This window comes from Kryptolebias marmoratus, linkage group LG2, assembly GCF_001649575.2.
Source record: "Kryptolebias marmoratus isolate JLee-2015 linkage group LG2, ASM164957v2, whole genome shotgun sequence".
NCBI lineage: Eukaryota > Metazoa > Chordata > Actinopteri > Cyprinodontiformes > Rivulidae > Kryptolebias > Kryptolebias marmoratus.
The window spans coordinates 35546161-35564047 of NC_051431.1; the positions used below are offsets into that span (position 1 = coordinate 35546161).

At 38.8% G+C, this 17887-nt stretch overlaps 1 protein-coding gene across 2 annotated transcripts in view; it reads left to right on the forward strand.

Moving 5' to 3' along the window:
- Positions 1-226: 226 nt before the first annotated feature.
- bms1 (BMS1 ribosome biogenesis factor) overlaps positions 227-17887 on the forward strand; it is a 52899-nt gene continuing 35238 nt past the window's right edge. Inside the window, exons 1-9 of one of the 2 annotated variants that reach the window (XM_037981754.1) lie at positions 227-360; positions 6065-6245; positions 6944-7134; positions 10597-10676; positions 10812-11000; positions 11133-11275; positions 13642-13763; positions 15837-16030; positions 16685-16827. In XM_037981754.1, coding sequence (XP_037837682.1) covers positions 6073-6245; positions 6944-7134; positions 10597-10676; positions 10812-11000; positions 11133-11275; positions 13642-13763; positions 15837-16030; positions 16685-16827 — 1235 coding nt within the window. In that variant the 5' untranslated portion in view covers positions 227-360; positions 6065-6072. Of the gene's footprint in view, positions 361-1917; positions 1954-6064; positions 6246-6943; positions 7135-10596; positions 10677-10811; positions 11001-11132; positions 11276-13641; positions 13764-15836; positions 16031-16684; positions 16828-17887 lie in introns of those variants that run through there. The other variant, XM_037981757.1, reaches the window with a different exon arrangement.

Here is a 17887-nt window from a genome sequence, read left to right on the forward strand (position 1 = left end):
TTATAAAAAAAATAACTAGTCAGGTTTTCATTATCTGATTTTTGACTGCCAATTGGAAATGGAAAGAACGAATGATACACGGATTGTTGGTGTCAATTTTGTATCTGTTTTGTAAATTTTCAGCTCTGCTGTTTTTTTAAATGCGGCCGAGAGGGGGCGCCAGTTTAAATGTAGATTAGTAGTATTGGTCGTCGTGCGGAACCTTTATACGATGGTTTTGTGTGCACTCAGTTTAGTACACTGTGACACTGCGGTACTTCCGGGCTGGAGGCGCCAGGGCACACGTGAAATTGAGGAATACTAAAAACAATAACTAATAGTCACTGAGTGGGAGAAGACTGCAGTGGCTATAAATTTTAGGTACTGAACATTTGATTGCCTTTGTTTTTGTTGTTATTGTTGTTTGTTTGTTTTTTAAAGTTGGACATGAACAGAATACGTCCATAGAGAGGCGTCTATGGGACATCCTTATAAGATTCCTTAACTGGCTTCAGTTGATGTGGAGAAGCAGCGACTCTACTCCGATTATTTGGAAACGTTAAATGTTTTCAGATGTTGATTGGAAAAAAAGGTTTAGAAAGTGCTGCTGTGCTCATTGAAGCCGCTGTAGTTTCTGTTCCAGGCCATTAGTTGGAGCTTACACGCGCGTGCGAGCAGACGCCATTCTCTTCAGCATGTAAACAGTTACATCCAAAATGGTGACTGCACGGACTTTACATTTAGGCTGGGTTGCTGCTACATTAAAGTACCAGATTTCTGTAATGAAATCCGGGGACATTTCCAGCTCGAAGATAAAAATGAATTAAATCTTACCAAGATAATATGAAGAAACTGGGACAGTTACAATTTTATTGTTGTTGTTTTACATATTTATACAATAAAAATAAAGTGTAACAGCAGGAATGTCTCTCTCCACACTGTTAGCACCTCCTAAGAGTAATAAAACGAATAAAGTAATACTAGTTGTAATAGAGTACAGTACTAAAACTGGTAGGGACAAGGGTGTATACTAATGTGACTGCGTATGTTGTGAACATGTTTATACTTACATAGATGTGTATAAGACTTATACACACTACTCTAAAACAGAGGCATATTATAATCACAATCCCCTTCAAAACCGTTCGAACATATACTGAAAATTTACAATTTAACAAATAAAATAAGATTTGTTCTGTATACTTTTAGAAGTTGGTTAGTTTTAGATGAGAAACTGAAATGCCAAAAATCCTATATTTAGCAAAAAACAAAACAAATGAAAAACAAGAAACAGATTATCTCTCCCTCATTATTTTCAGTTCAGTTCTTGCCTCATTCAGTTTTCCTCCCACTGAGGGACTTTAGTTTGTACAAAATGAGTAGACAAACACACCTAAGCATGAAAGTCTATGTTCACAAATCACAATAATAAACTAGCAAAACAGCTAGCTCTGAAAACATAAACTAAAGGTCACCAATCAATTCTAATACATCTTACTTTGGACAAACTTTTGTTGACTCTGTAGCCACCATACCAAAGCAAGTTTTTAATCATCCTGTTAGGATTTCTCTCACTCCACCGCAGCTACTCTCTGTGCTCTTGCCTTGCCTTTTGTTAAAGGCACTGTGCTTGGTTCTTCTTCTACTCTGTCTATAATGCTAACTGCAGCGCGACCAGCTACCAAAGTAGCTGTTGTTGCACACAACACGCTCACTCGTGCTTTCTACCTGGTCACCACAATAACATTCTACATGAAAATTTCTTTCTCATTCATAAAACGTTAAATTAGGGACATTTTTGGGAACAAATTTAGCCAGGGAGAGATCTTCCAAAATGTGGACTGTCCCTGGAAATCAGGGATGTCTGATCACCTTATGCAAAATGCTTTTATTTTTAATAAGCATATTGAACATTTGTACAAAACCACGTGTCATGTCAAACTGTTTCAGGTGTGCCTTAAATTCCATCTACAGGTATGTCTCTAATTACCTCAGATGTTATCGATAAGCCTATCATAAGCTTCCAAAGAAATAACATCAAATGTCCCTAATTAATTAAAGGCCTAGTAATTTTGGTGTATTTAAACTTTTGACTTTGAAAAAAGTAATAAAAATTCCCTTAAAAACATTCTCTGTCACATATTATTCTGGCATTTAGCAAATGGAAATAGTTTTGAAAATCCTAATTGACCTAAAACAGGAGACGTTTTTTCTGATTTCATGTCAGACAGTGTGGAAAAAAAAATCATGTCTTTTTACATAGTGTATGTAAACTTCTGTTTTCAACTGTATATACTATATTTACCAGTAACTCCGTTTTAGTTAAATACAACAGTGTCAGATCTATTTGAAGCCAACTGAGATTTGAGGTTCTGGATGTTATTTTTTCTCTGTTGATGACTTTACTGAGTTTAGCATCTTTGGTTATAAGGATTCCAAGTTTTTTCACTGTGGATTTTAAGGGAATACTGTATGCTTCTGTGAGATTAGTCATGAATCTCAATCAGCTGACATTTCTGTAAGTTTGAAGTTAAGCCTGATGCTTTGGAAAAAGTATTAACTCGGGTACTTTGGGGGTTTGGTCTAGACCATGGGTGTCAAACTCCAGGCCTCGAGGGCCGCTGTCCTGGGAGTTTTAGGTTTTTCTGCTCCAACACACCTGATTCAAATGGTTTAATTACCTCCTCACCAAATCATCAAGTTCTCCATGAGCCTGGCAACAAGTCGTCCATTTAAAGCAGGTGTTTTAAAGCAAGAACACATCTAAAACATGCAGGAGAGCAGCCCCCGGGGAATGGAGTTTGACACCCCTGGTCTAGACTCTTCAAAAAGACTGTGGTATCATCAGCAAGTTGACTGATTATGATTTGGTCATCAAAAACTTAATTTTGGTACATTTGACTTTTTTATGAGAATAGCCATCACTTCAACTGCCAAAATAAATTGGAAGGGAGAAATGTTGCAACTCTTTTACTCCCCTATTCATGGAGAAACGCAGAGAATTATTGCGTGGAGGTGCTACTGAACTTGTGGTATTGTTGTAAAAGCTTTCTACGATTCTACAGAAGTTTGGTCCAAAGCCGAACACATGTAAAACTTTGATGGAAGGGCTTTTATTGCTTCCCTGACCTCTTGAAGTGTTACTTCAGACTCGAGGTAATTCCTGTCAGACGGACTCAGCTCGGGCAGTGTGAGCGAGTCAAAAAATTAATTGAGATTAAGTTGTGCCACACTATTCTCAGAAGTGTATAGCTGAGAGTAGAACTCTTTGAATCTACGATTTATGAAGGCAGGGTTGGTTAAAAGGGTGCCGGTCCTGGATCTAATACTGAGAATGGACCTTGCGGCTTGGGCGCCCTCCAGCTGCTGAGCCAGCAGCCTCCCTGGTTTGTCTCCAAGCTCAAATTTCTTTTGTCGTAATTTCAAAAGCAGGTTACTAACCTGGCCACTCACAATTCCATTATATTCATATTTACGGTTCAATATTTCCCTGTAGTCTTCCGGCAATTTAGAGATTTCGTATCTCCTTTTCAAATTGGGGAGAGAAGGCGCTTCTCTCTTACTTTTTAAGGGCTGAGGTAAAAGAAATTATACCGCCACGCAGGACAATCTTTAACGCTTCCCATACAGTGGAATCTGATATTTCCCCGTTGTCATTTATTTCTATAAAGTCCCTCAGTTTGAAAGTTATATTTTTGACAAAGTTGTCATCATTAAGTAGCTTGCGTTGAGACGCCAGGTGTAAATCTGCCCTGAAAGGGAGAGCTCTAATGTTATAGCTAGGGGACAATGATCAGAAATCAATATGTTATGATATTTACAGTTAACGATTTGAGAGATAAGGTTATTGCTTGTCATAAAATAATCGATCCTGCTATAAGATTTGTGCACATGTGAGTAGAACGAGTATTCTCTGCACATGGGATGTCGAGCCCTCCAGATATTGACCATATTCCTAGATTTAAGAAGGTTATTAATGATCTTGGTGGACGTGGGTTCTGACTCTGGTCGTGTAGAAGATCTGTCAAGAAATGGATCAAGATAGCAGTTCAGGTCTGCTGCTATTAATAGGTTTGAGTAACTGTCGTGTAGGAACAAGTCAAAGACCTTTCTAAAGAAATTTGGTTCATCTGTGTTTGGACCATATATGTTAAGAAGGGTTAATGTTTTTCTTTAGTGCACTGCCAAGCTCCCTCACATTCTATGAAACCAGTTGCAGATTTCTCCCCTCTGTCTGCCTACCACATCAAGCATTAGTCATTAAACTGGTAAATTGTCAAACAAACAGCCTGCATGTGCCTATACAAAGAAAACAGGAATGAAGCCTATACATCTGGGGGAAACAGTAGGCACTAGGCATGATGGTGCAACACTTCACCTGCCTCTCTTCTTACCCTGATGCGCCCATCACTCTGGAACAGGGTCAATCTGGACTCATCAGACCACAAGACCTTCTTCCATTGCTCCAGAGTCCAATCTTTATGCTCCCTAGCAAATTGAGGCATTTTTTTCCGGTTAGCCTCACTGATTAGAGGTTTTCTTAAGGCTACGCAGCTGTTCAGTCCCAATCCCTTGAGTTCCCTTTGCATTGTGCGTGTGGAAATGCTCCTACTTTCACAATTAAACGTAGCCTGGAGTTCTACTGATGTTTTTCTTTGATTTGATTTCAGCAAACGTTTAAGTGATCGCCGATCACAATCATTCAGGATTTTTTCTTCCTCAAAGACAACACTGTCCTTCCAGTTTTTAATAATGCGTTGGACAGTTCTTAACCCAATTTTAGTAGTTTCTGCAATCTTCTTAGATGTTTTCTCTGCTTAATGCATGCCAATTATTTGACCGTTCTCAAACAGACTAACATCTTTTCCAAGACCTCAGGATGTGTCTTTTGACATTGTGGTTTAAGAAATGAGAAGCAACTTATTGCACCATTTGGGGTTAAATAACTTATTGCCAGCTGAAACATAATCGCCCATCCAGTAGTTATCCAATAGGAGGCTTCTACCTATTTGCTTAGTTAAATCCAGGTTGCGGCTTTTTTTTTTGATATGTCAGTAATTTGTTGTCATAGTTTAGGGGAGTGATCAGAAAGTAGTTATCTAGAATATTGATACCCTGCTTCATACTGTGTGGAAGTGAGTAGTTACATATTTCTTTAAAGACCTGAAATATAAATTCTCTGAGACAATCCTAGAAATGTCTATAGAAATTGGCAGTAAGGCCGTCAAGGTAGAGAGATTTATCAAGTTTCAAGCACATGATAGCACTGTCTTCTTCTATAATGATGTCTTTGTCGCAGTCTTGCTTGAAATCCTTCATGATTTGTTGAATAAAGTCTTTGACTTGGCCTAAAAGAAGAACAATAAAGGTTTTGATAATCGTTGCTAAATTCCTTTGCAATTAGATTTTGGACTGCTGATCTTATTGTTAATAAAAAGGGTTTGTATGTATTTTTTACCTTGTTGGCTTTTTTTCCAGTCTGCAAAAGTATACACAGTTTTTTCACCTTCTTCCATCCATTTGGCTCTGGATCCGATAAAAGCACCCTGGGCCTTACTTTAGTTTATATTGTAAGACCAAAAGGTTATTTTTGTCTGTATCAGTCGGTGTCTGTTTAACATATTGAGTTCATGTCGAGCTAACCTTACTACTTCCAGGTCTCTTTTTTTTTAAGGTTTTTGCTAAAAAAGATTGAGTGAACCTGTATCTTATATTTTAAGTATTCCCATTTTCTGGTGTAGGTCATTATTGAATCATCTTGCAAAATCTTTTCGACTAGTTCTTTGATTTCACTGCAATAGGGGTCATATTTTAAAACATTTGCATTGAATTTCCAGTACCCTCTGTGTCTCAAATTCTCAGGGAGAGGAATAATTGCTAAAATTAATACTGTAATGGTCTGTAAGAGGAGATGGAGTGATATTATGATCTGATCTGATCTGTTCTTAGCCAGAAATCTGTTCTAGATCTGAGATACAGCATCAGTTTTCATTCTATGCTGATAGAACAGCTATATATTGCTGTCTCCTGATGTCCCACAGCCAATCGATGTCCTTTTTAATCCCTAGTTGTTTGTATTTCACAGTGAACAGGATGGATGAGAAAGTTAGGAAACAGAAGAAGCACCAGCAGAAGCACAGCGGACCAAAGGCAGAGAGGAAGAAGCAAAAGAAGCTGGGTGCATCAGAAGAAGAAGATGAACGAAAACGCAACCCAAAAGCATTCGCAGTTCAGTCTGCTGTCCGTATGGCTAAGACCTTCCACAGGTCAGTGCTGCTGACTGAGTCAGCATTCACACTATAGTTTTCCTTTTTCTTTCTTTCTTTTTTATTTTTTTTTTTTGTTTTGCGTTCTAACTGCGTACTTTGCTATTTTAATTGTTCATATGTCAAAATGTTCAGCTAATTTAGGAGATGGGTGCTATAACTTTTGTTTCTTTGTAACTTTTATAATTTCAAAGAATGTTCATATTTATTCACAAATATTTTATCCTCATTAAGATCTTTTTAATCCTTTCAGAAACATCCATTTTGAAATCTGCCTCTGCTTGCTCTATACCTGACTACTCTTAGCTGTTCTTCTACCATAAGCTTTTAGCTAGCCTTTTTCTACTTTTTACTTTTAGCCAGCTTCAAAACCTGAATCAGAACTACATTATTTATCACCATTAATCACCATTCAAATTTATGAAGATGACAAGTAGAGCGAGGTAGGCAAAGATTTGAAATGAAACAAAACAATGAGTTTTAGCTAACCTTTTGCCACTTTTAGCTTTTAGCTAGATTTTGGCTCCTTTTAGCTAGTGTTTTGCTTCTTGTAGATTTAATGAGTCAGTTTCAGCTTATGTAGAGAATTTCAGTAGTCATTTAGCACTCACACATCCGCATTCTAGTTTAAGAATTATCACATGGTTTCTGATGTCTTTGTTGATTATTATTTTTTTATCTATTTATTTTCCCCTTAGGGCTCAGGACATAAAAACAAAAAAACACCACATTCCTGTTGTAGACCGAACCCCCCTAGAACCTCCGCCAGTTGTGATTGTAGTCGTTGGTCCCCCAAAAGTTGGAAAAAGCACCCTGATTCGCTGCCTGATCAAAAATTTTACCCGGCAGAAGCTTGGCGATATCTGTGGACCTGTCACCATTGTTTCTGGTGAGTTTGATCTCTAACCTGTTGAAATGTTGCAATTGTAGGTCTGTGAAAAGATTGTGTGTGTGTCTGTGTGTGTGCAGGGTTTCCCCTAGAAAAGAGGCTAAGCCTGATGGTAGGTGGCCGTTAGCCAGCCGATCGCTGGCCGACCGTGATTTAGTAAAAAAAAAAAAAAGATTAAAATTGACAGGAAAGTTGAAAATATGGCTATTTATTATGTGATATTGTAAGATATTTGTGTCAAATATTTACACAACAGTTTTACGAAAAGGCACTTTTGAAATACTTTTTTAAACAAAACTACAATTAAAATAAACACCAATTGATTGCACCTCATTTGAATTCTAATTTAAGTCGCATTTACAAATAAATTAAATTAACACAAATGAAAATTGCAAACAAGGCAGCAACACGTCTCACATCAAGACCAATGAATAACAACAGAGAACTGCTGTACTGTACTGTGCTTTTTGTGGCACAGGCTGCATGTTGGATCAGCATATCTAACGCTGAATTTAATAGGATTTTTTTTTTTTTACCGTTAAACAAGGATAAATTGGCATGTGTCATATTAATATTTTCACTAAGTACAAAACATGCTTACCATATTCAGTCTTGTAAAGCCACCTGCTGAATTTCGGCTCAACTAACCATTTTTGGTTAAACCCGCTCGTTCCATGTTTATTGCTGTGGCTCCAGCGACCTGCTAACTCCAGGTAGCGGAAGGAGGCTCGGCCTCAGGGCTCATTAGAGTCGCGCAAGGCTTTGCGAATGGTGCACGGCGGAGACATTTATTCTTAGCCCTTACGTAGGTGCAGTGTTCTCCAAAAAGACAGTGCAGTACGCTGCATAACCAGTGGAAATACGGTTTTAAAAAACAGAGATGGAGAGCAGATTTTCTGGCTGTGATACAAAGAGAATGTTTAAACTTAAAGCATTCAGTCTGATTTTAATTGATTTATTTTCTTTAGTTGTGATTCGCCCATCATAGGACTTAAATTTCTTCCCTCTGTGGTCTATAAACACTCCTTTTTATCGGCTGCAGCAGTAATCTCCTTCCATGAGTTTTAAACCGGTTGATTATCTTTGGGATCTCTCATAGAGGGATCATATAAATGCTGATACAGGTGAACCAGCTCCTCTAGAGCACCAAAATCGTCCATTTTGAATGAAGCATGGCACGCGTGGTCCACGCCAAGTTACAAAAACTGGGAGGTGCACGACCACCCGACTCGACACTGTGCAGGGCCTTTGTGTGTGTATGTATGTATCTGTTGGAACCACTGTTCCAGTTTGGGGGTCACAGCACTGAGTGCGCCGATGACCACTGGTACCAATGAGGGCTTGATATTCCACAACTTCTATATTTCCATTTTCAGCCCTTGGTATTTCTCAAGCTTTTTGTGTTCCTTCTTCTTGATGTTACAGTCGCTTGGGACTGCTACATCTATCACCACTGCTTTCTTCTGTGTATCTATCACCACAATGTCCGGTTGGTTCGCCATCACCTTTTTGTCAGTCTGTATCTGTAAGTCCCACAGTATCTTAACCCTGTCATTCTCCACCACCTTAGGTGGAGTCTCCAACTTGGACTGTAGGGCTTCCAGTCCATACTCGGTACAGATGTTCCTGTACACCACTCCAGCCACTTGGTTATGGCATTCCATGTATTATTTGCCTGCCATTTTTACATCCCGCTATTATGTGCTGGACTGTCTCAGTGGCATCTTTACACAGCCGTCATCTTGGGTCTTGCCTGGTATGATAGACCCCGGCCTCTAATGCTCTTGTGCTGTCATGATCAGTGCCTCTGTGCTGTCTTTCAGTCCAGCCCTTTCTAGCCACTGGTAGGATTTGTTGATATCAGCCACTTCCTCAATCTTCCTCAGTCGTACATGATGTCAGGGGATCATCTTTCCATGAGGGTTCCTCTTTCTCCTCTTCCACATTTGTTTTTTGCTGACTGAGACATTAACTTAGCAGATCATCATTGGGAGCTTTCTTCCTGCTGTAATCCAGGATCTTGGTTGTTTCATCCTGTATAGCAGCTCTGATGCCGCCTTTACTCTGCCAAGTTTTAGTTGCACTACTGAAACTTGGCGCGGTTTGTGGAAACAATAGAAGCGCTATGGACAACTTTGGCCCTGTGTTGTTGCTGTTTTTTTAAACTTATGGGGATTCTCCTGAGACTTCAGGAAGAGAGGCACAGTGGAAGAAATGCTCTGGATGCTGCGATTGTTGCGCGGAGTAGGACAGCTGTTATCCGCCGGAGATTTCAGGCTTTACAGTGCCTTCAGCTGGGGTAAAGACGGCAAAAATGTTGCAGGGTAAGTTAACGCTGTTGTTTATAGTCCTACCGTTCGCTCTTTATGCTTGCATCTGGCCACGCCCACGACCAATAAGTGAACAGGAGCTAAGCTTGCGCAACCCACGAAAGCAGGGCTGCCCGGCTGGCCCTACTCCGAAGCAGGGACCATAAAAGCAGGAACCGACCTCGAAAAAATGCCGGTGGAAACGCGTGCAAAGCAAGCAGAGTAGAGTGGAGCCGGGACCTTTAGAGCCAGTATAAAAGGGGCAATAGTGTACAGTCTCAGGGGTCTGGACTTAGGGTGAAACCCTAAGTCATCCAGGAGCTTTCATGTCTTGATGTCAGTGACTTCTATCTCCTCCTTTGCCCAGGTTATTATACCAACAGGGTATCTGATGACTGGCACTGCATGTGTCATATATGATGGCTTGGATTTTGTTCTTACCATTCAGTTGGCTCTTCAGGATCTGTGTAGGTGTTTGTAGGTGTTTGGTTGTGGCTGACTTCTTTGTGGCCTCTTCCTGGTTGCCATTTGTTTGCAGTATCCCACGGTACTTGGATGATGTCTCGCTCACCTTTTGGCATACATCTTGATGTCATCCATATAGAGGAGGTGACTGATGACTGTTCCACTTTGGAACCTGGATCCATAGTCATTCTTTGCAATCATCTGGCTGAGGGTGTTCAAACCTATTCAAAACAGAAGTTTGGACAGAGCATCGCCTTGGTATATGCCACTTGTGCAGTTGGCTCTGAATTGGCCTCTAGAGTTGTCTTCCACAACATTATACATACAGCTGACCTGCAGGATCCGCGGGGAGACAGCTTAGACTCACCCCCACATTTAACACAACAAATATACAACAACAGAGTGTCTTCAGTCAGTGGCTTCTTCAGCTCTGCTGTAAGACAGACTGCTACAAGAGATCCTTCCGGCCATCAGCGTCTATAACAACTCTAACGAAACTAAGATGATGAGTTACAACATTTCTATTTCTTTGGGATTAATAAAGTATTTATGAATTCAGTTGAATTTTTTGAATATGGATATATGTGTGTGTGTGTTTTGCTGACTGCTGGGAATTTAAACAGTTAAAGTTTAAAAAGTTAAAGTTTTGTGCTTGTGGGTGATAAGCTTCTCATTTTACTATTTTCAGGCAAGAAGCGTCGGCTGACTTTCATTGAGTGTACAAATGACATAAACACAATGATTGATCTGGCCAAGGTTGCTGACCTTGTAAGTTTTATGATTCATTGAATAGACCTTGTTGAAATTCTTTTCTTTTAAAGATGGATTTACTGGATATATGTAGTAAATAATTGGTCAAAGTGGAATATGTAAAGCTGATTTATTTTTCCTTCTGTCTCTTAGGTGTTGATGTTGATCGATGCCAGCTTTGGCTTTGAGATGGAGACATTTGAATTCCTCAACATTTGTCAGGTGCACGGTTTTCCTCGAATCATGGGTGTGCTGACTCACCTGGATTCATTTAAGAACAACAACACACTGAGGAAGACTAAGAAGAAGCTCAAACACCGTTTTTGGACCGAGGTTTATCAGGTAAATACAAAAGCAGTCCTTTCCTGGTGAAGGTTTTTTCTTTGCTCATAATCAGAATCTCATACATTACAGTACAAGCCTTTTATTTTTTATTTTTTAATTATGTATGCTTGTTGTTTTTGAACCTACCAGGGAGCCAAGCTGTTCTATCTGTCTGGCATGGTTTATGGAGAATATCAGACTCAGGAAGTGAAGAACCTTGGCCGCTTCATCTGTGTCATGAAGTTTCGTCCTCTGGTCTGGCAGAGCTCTCATCCTTATGTACTAGTTGACCGGTAAGATTGCCAAATCCAAATTCTTCTCTTTTTAACTTTATCTTTTTCTCTGCTCAGCTTTTTTTGTGAACCACTCGATGTGACTGATAAAACCTTAAACACAAACATCTAGGGCTTCGTGGATTTAAAACTTTGATTTTCTACTTAAACATAATGCATATGCAAATAAATCAAGATGTATGAAACTGTGTACACATTAATCCAAGCACATCCCTTTTGTACAGATGTGCAAATATGTTGTACAAAGGTCACTGAAGTAACTTGAAACTGACAAAATAAAGAAGAAAAAAAGCTAAAAATCAACTAATGAAAATCAGTCACTGCTTTTGAATTTTTTGTTCAGCTGAACTATTTTAAAAAACAGACTACACACAGGTGTGGCCAAGAAAATTCCTTCCCTTTTGTTTGTTCTTATTAACGTTATTATAATGTAACTCCCTGACAGGGAATCAAACTCTGTTGTCCCGAATGAGAGGCAGATATGCTCACTATTATCCCAGAAAGCCAATTGTTCATGTTGCCCCCTCCTCCTCCAGTCCTCAGACATGCTTTTGGTGTGTTGGAGACCAATGGATCAAACAACTTGTTTGGGGGGGTGACGTAATTTTCAAGAGGCATAAGTGCATTGTTTTGACTATATAAATGGTGGACATGCTTTTTGTTTTTTATATTGTAAAAAGTGTAGTTTCGAAGTGCTGGCCAAGGCCACCATTGGCTAGCCCCTGGCTCTGCCATTGGCTGTTTGGTATCATGGTGTGTACCACATGGAACATGGACCATAGAAAGCTAAGGAGAGAGTTATCTCTGTAGCTTAGAAAGAAAATGATTGAAAGCATGTTAAAATAAAAGCTGTAAATGGTAAACGGCTTGCACTTGTATAGTGCTTTATCTAGTCCAAGGACCCCAAAGATCATCTTCAAGCAGCTTGATGATCCTGTGATATAGCTGCACAGATTAATCAGAAGTTTACGGTCCACAGGACAGAAGCCGACCTCACTAGACGTGGCTGCATGAGTAAAATTAATGATGAATGAGACAGATATTATGAATGGTAATTATAGACTACTTTGAAAGATAAAAGGTATACTCCAAAGTGGACTTAATGTAAGACAATTGAGGAGGACACAAAATCGGGAGTGCATGCAGCCAGTTTGAGTGTCTCTTTGTGTTTTAGTTCTTGGAGTTAAACAATATTTAAACTAAAACACATATTTGTAACCCCAAAATTAGGTACGGTTCGGTACAAGACAATTTTTAAAAACACTTTTGTCAGATTATTCTAAGGTAAAAACTTGTTAAAAGCTAAAAAATTGCACTGTCTATAATAATGTGCTGTTAACCCTCTGGTGTCTAGGGTGAAACTGGACGTTTTTGGACTATTTTAAATTTCCTTCATATTTCACCCTGAAAGTGGTTAAACCTGCCATCTTTGGAGTCATTTTTTTACTGCACAACTTCCCAAGTGTGAATTTCAAGTAATATTTTACTTTTGACCTTCTGTATTAACACAACAGACCTTAAATCACACAAAAAACATAAAATCCGAGTGGAAAATTCTCACTAACCCTTAATAAATGGCAGCTAGAATTTTACTCCAACTAATGAAAACCAAATCAAAGACGCATGTTGAGTTGGACTCTGACTTTTATACCTCAACATAGCATCATGTATTAAGACATAGCTTTTTACTGACAGTTTAGTTGAACCTTCAGTCTCTATTACCATGGTGATCTAACCAGACTCGAAGAAATCTTTTGTGACTGAAAACTCAGACTTTTAGCTTAATTTAGCAAGCTAAACTGTTAACCACACTTCGTAGTCCATCTTTCTGGTAATCCACTGATGGGCATCAGTGCCTCGTGAAAACAATTTCAAAAACCTGAACTTCTATTTGACATATAGTTATGCCTTTCACTGTTTTGAAAATACAAGTTTTTTACAATATTATATCACTGTGAGCAATTACTGTCTTATTGTAGCCACAAGAATGAACTGTAAATAAAATCTAGAGCAGGGCAGGTTATTTAAGAGTTGTTCTACCAATTCTTTGTGGTTTGTTCTAGTTTTGTTATTGATCAGGAAGACTATTATAACCTTCTCTATATATTATGTGTGTGGCAAAAAGTGTCTTTACTTGTACCTGAGTAAAATATCAACAGAGTAACTTTTACTTGAATACAATTTCTAGTACTATTTCTAGCTCTGGTTTTTTAGATACGAAAGTATTCTACCATTGTGTCCTCTCTTATCTGTAGGGTTATCTCTTATCTCTGGTCTTCTTTAGTCACATTCATTTTTTAGTTGATGGTTTTTTTTATCTTTCTGTGTACTCAAATGACTTCTGGTCTCTGTCTGTCTTTTTGCAGCATGGAGGACTTAACAGATCCTGAGAACATAAGGACAAACCCTAAGTGTGACAGGACTGTGTCACTCTACGGCTATCTGAGAGGGGCACATTTAAAAAACAAAAGCCATATCCATATTCCAGGTAAGGTAGCAAAGTTAATGAGTTCTGTGTTTTGGTCCTGTGCAGCATCTCCTCGTGAATCTTCAAAGATTTGGGATCATAATCTTTGCATTGGCAGGGCTTCAGAAATCTGTCAGCAGCTTCTACATGTAACAACTCACCTGTTGTCCTGCATGATAATGCAGGATTTCCTAATCATAACAGATGTTATTTCAAAGCCTAGCATTCCTTAAATTAATACATATTGCCTGCTGCCTTTCATGCCAAAGTTTTAGACTAAGGCCCTGTTTATGTTTGAACAATCTACTGGAAATGTCAGAGATTTTACAATGTTGATTGGGGATAAGTTACATGTTTACACGTTAATGGAATCTGCTGTAGTTTCATGCTCACAGACAATTAAGTCTCTCAACCTCGAAAGCTGTTATGTCAAAAATGGTACAAACATTTAGGTTTGTTTGTACCAACCGTGAGGTTGGGTTGCTGCTCCACGTTGAAAAGGATGAGTAGTACAAACAGCACTCTGCTATCCACCATTGTTACTGTTGTTCATCGTGGCATGCAAGCGCAGAAAAAATATTGATTGCAACTGTCCACAGTGTGCAGGATACACCAGTCCTGGGCGTACCCAAAAACGTCCACTCCGACAATGAAACTATTTAAGCCCAGGTCTCAGAGAATCTGATTGCTGTTGTCATGTACACAAAGGGCCATATTGCAACAGAAATGTTCCAGTTTTACTTCAAAACAGTGCTGTGTGAACAGGGCCAAATAATGTATTTTATTGAAAAATGACAAAGTTGCAGTTATGGTCAAATATTGAAAGGAACATTGTGCGTCTCACCCAATATTGCAAAATGTCATACTCCAAGTATGTTCCATGTATGTCTCAGCGAGTACCACATCAACTTTTAGCTCAATATCTGTAAATCTGATTTATAGCCATTTGGCTGATGTTGATTGCTGTGGCAGTCATCTTGCATTGGATTGACTCCAAAACTTAATGAGTTGTAGGTAGGGTTGGGTATCGACTCTCAAGAAACAATCAGAACTGGGACTAACATAATAATTCACCCCGAATCATTGAAGTTTTAAAATTTTGATACCTGTAGAAGAAGCCACAGAACAACAATAAAGAAGAATCCATGGACAGTGCTTTTTCTGAAAATCATTGTCATATTTGAAGTGTGTTAGAGTGAGAGGCAGCAGCAAAGACGGAGAGTCTCGGGAGAAAACACCCCATCCTCCAGCTGATCTCACCCCCAACCCCGCTGAATGAAATTACTTGTCAAGCACCAAGAAAATCTACAGAAAGAAAAAGAAAGAGGCGCAAAAAATGAAGGAAGTTTGGCGGTGACAAAAAAACAATTGAGTGATGACATTTGTAGTGTTTAGCATGTTTGGATTTTTGTTTGGGTGCAGTTTAGTGTTAAATTTAGTCAGTTTTAGTGTGTTTGAGTCAAACTAGTGAGGCAACTTTTTAATGTGGAGCGCCAGCTTCTGTTTGGAAGCTCAGACCCAGAGAAGATGGCCTCAGCTTAGCACTACACTGCAGTTGGGCATCATTTGAATTTGAACGATTCCGGTTTCAATTCCTCGTTTTGATTCTGGTTCCAATGATTCTTGATTCTGATTCTTTTAAGAAGCCATATATGCTGTAACCTTTCTGTGGTACTCCTCAGTTTGTTACACCAACATCTTCCTGGTGGACACTATGATGAACATCGCAGAGTCTGGTCAACTGCCTGACTAACGTTAGCAATTTCAGGTCGTTTATCTTAGAAAAAATACATGAGTTGCATTTGAGTTGACCCACCATTTTACATTGATTGTAACTCATTAGCTGCCTCGACGTTGGTATAAGACCAATATTATATTATTTTACTTTCCTGACTCTAGTTGTAGATGTACATGCAATGATTACTTTATGAAAGTTTCATTAGAATCTATTAAGTGGTTCATTGCATATTTTACTAACATGAACACACACATGATAACACTGGCAAAACATCAGAAAATGTTGAGAACTTCTGCAACAAGCTGCTTTTGTTCCAGTGCCTTTCTGTGATTTATTGTACTCTGCTTCGAGTGCAGGTATTGGAGACTTTCAAGTGGGCAGTGTGAATTTCCTGCCAGACCCATGTCCTCTGCCAGATGCTCAGAAGAAGAGAGCCCTGAATGAAAAGGAGCGACTGCTTTACGCACCCATGGCTGGAGTTGGAGGGCTTGTATATGACAAAGATGCTGTTTATATTGACTTTCCTGCCAACCACGTCAATCAGCACCAGGTATTGCCAGATGCTTGTTAAAGTCGCTTCTCGTGGATATATGACCTATTCTAGCAAAATGAATCTTAGTGAGAGATTTGTTTCCTTTTGAGTTATTATTTGTAAATTCTTCATCTCAAAAGCTTTAAAATGATGTATAGTTTGTTGACATTTGGCGATTTTTTTTTTATCAGCAAACTAGCAACAAGTGAGTTTTGTTAAAAAGAGTACTGGTTTGAAAGCAATTATTTTTGGCGTGGAGTGATGTTGCTGGGAACTGGAGCCCCATATTTCAAAAGGGGAATCATCCAGCTTCACAATGACACACATTCTTTGAAGAAATTTCCCAGCACTTCTGCAGCTGGTAAAGAAAAACTGTTTATTTCTGGAAAAACAAATAAAATTAAAAGGTTTATATCTGAAGCCACACTTGTTAGAAAACATGGATTTAAAGGTAGATTGAGAAGATTATATGCTGTTTTCAGATCGCTAGATTGTGTCTTTATGGACGTGTTTTTACGCCAATCTCAGTTATGGCAAAAATCAATATTTTCACTTATTCTGCGCTGCCTCCTGTGAGCATTCCGACTCATTTTGCCAGAATGGATCACATATATTTAACAGTTTGCCAGTTTGTGTCAATTGTAAATAACTGTTGTTTGTACAATGTTAAAGGAGGAGGTGCGTCCCACCACAGAGCTAGTCCAGTCTCTTATTGATACTCATGCCACTCTGGATGCCAAGATGGCTGTCAGTAAGGTGTCTCTCTTTAGCAGTTCAGCCATCTTGGACCCCACAGATGTGAACAAGCAGAGCAGGTGAGACTCTTGAGCATGGCACATTTGTACACATGCAAACACTGGAAGTAGAATTCACTAAGCACATCACAATTTGATTGGATTATGTTTCAGAGGGTGGTATTATAAAACAATTATTGATGTATCTTGATGCATCCATAATTAAATTCTGAGCATTGAATTTATCAGTCATATAAGAAACAAAATATTTTGCTCTATACTGCAGCATAAAACTGCTTTCATTTCAACAAGATTATAAAAACTAAATGAACAAAAAGAAGGAACATTCAAAGTACTGAAGTACAGAGACATAAGATTCTGTGGCAATGGATGTACATCCATCACACGTTAGAGCTATCTTGCCTGCTTTCTTTAGTGTTTCTATCACTTTGTTTTTGATCCTGTTGCAAAATGTGGGAATGGTTGTGACAGTATCATTGACAAAAGATCATCATGTTTTATCATGGTCATAAAGGCTGCAACAGAAAATCTTTGGAGACTAGTTGGCGACTCAGAGTTGTGAGAAAGTAGGTTAGTTTTCTATTGCAATGTCTGATTTCTTTCTGCGACCAAGTGACCAGCAAGCCCAATTTTAAAAATCACAATCTATTATTGTATTCACAGCTTGGAAAAAGGTATACCAGGTCTTAAACATTAGTTGTTACCCACCTCCACTCACATCATATCTGCCTTGGCTCAGTTTGTACCCACCTTGGCAGTAGCCCTCACTTTAATCTCCTGGAGTATACTACTGAAATGAAGATGGGTAGATTTGGAGCAGTTTTTTAAGTATTATTTATTAGGAACCCTCACAAACCTTTCAAGTCATTCTAGAGACTACCTTGTGAATGCTGATCATCAATTAGTTGCCAACAGCCATAGCCCAAATACTACCTTTTTCCCCTCCTTTGGGTAGACACATGAACACAACTTGCATATACAGGTGCTGGTCATAAAATTAGAATATCATGAAAAAGTAGATTGATTTCAGTAATTCCATTTAAAAAGTGAAACTTGTATATTATATTCATACATTACATACAAACTCATATATTTCAAATGTTTATTTCGTTTAATTTTG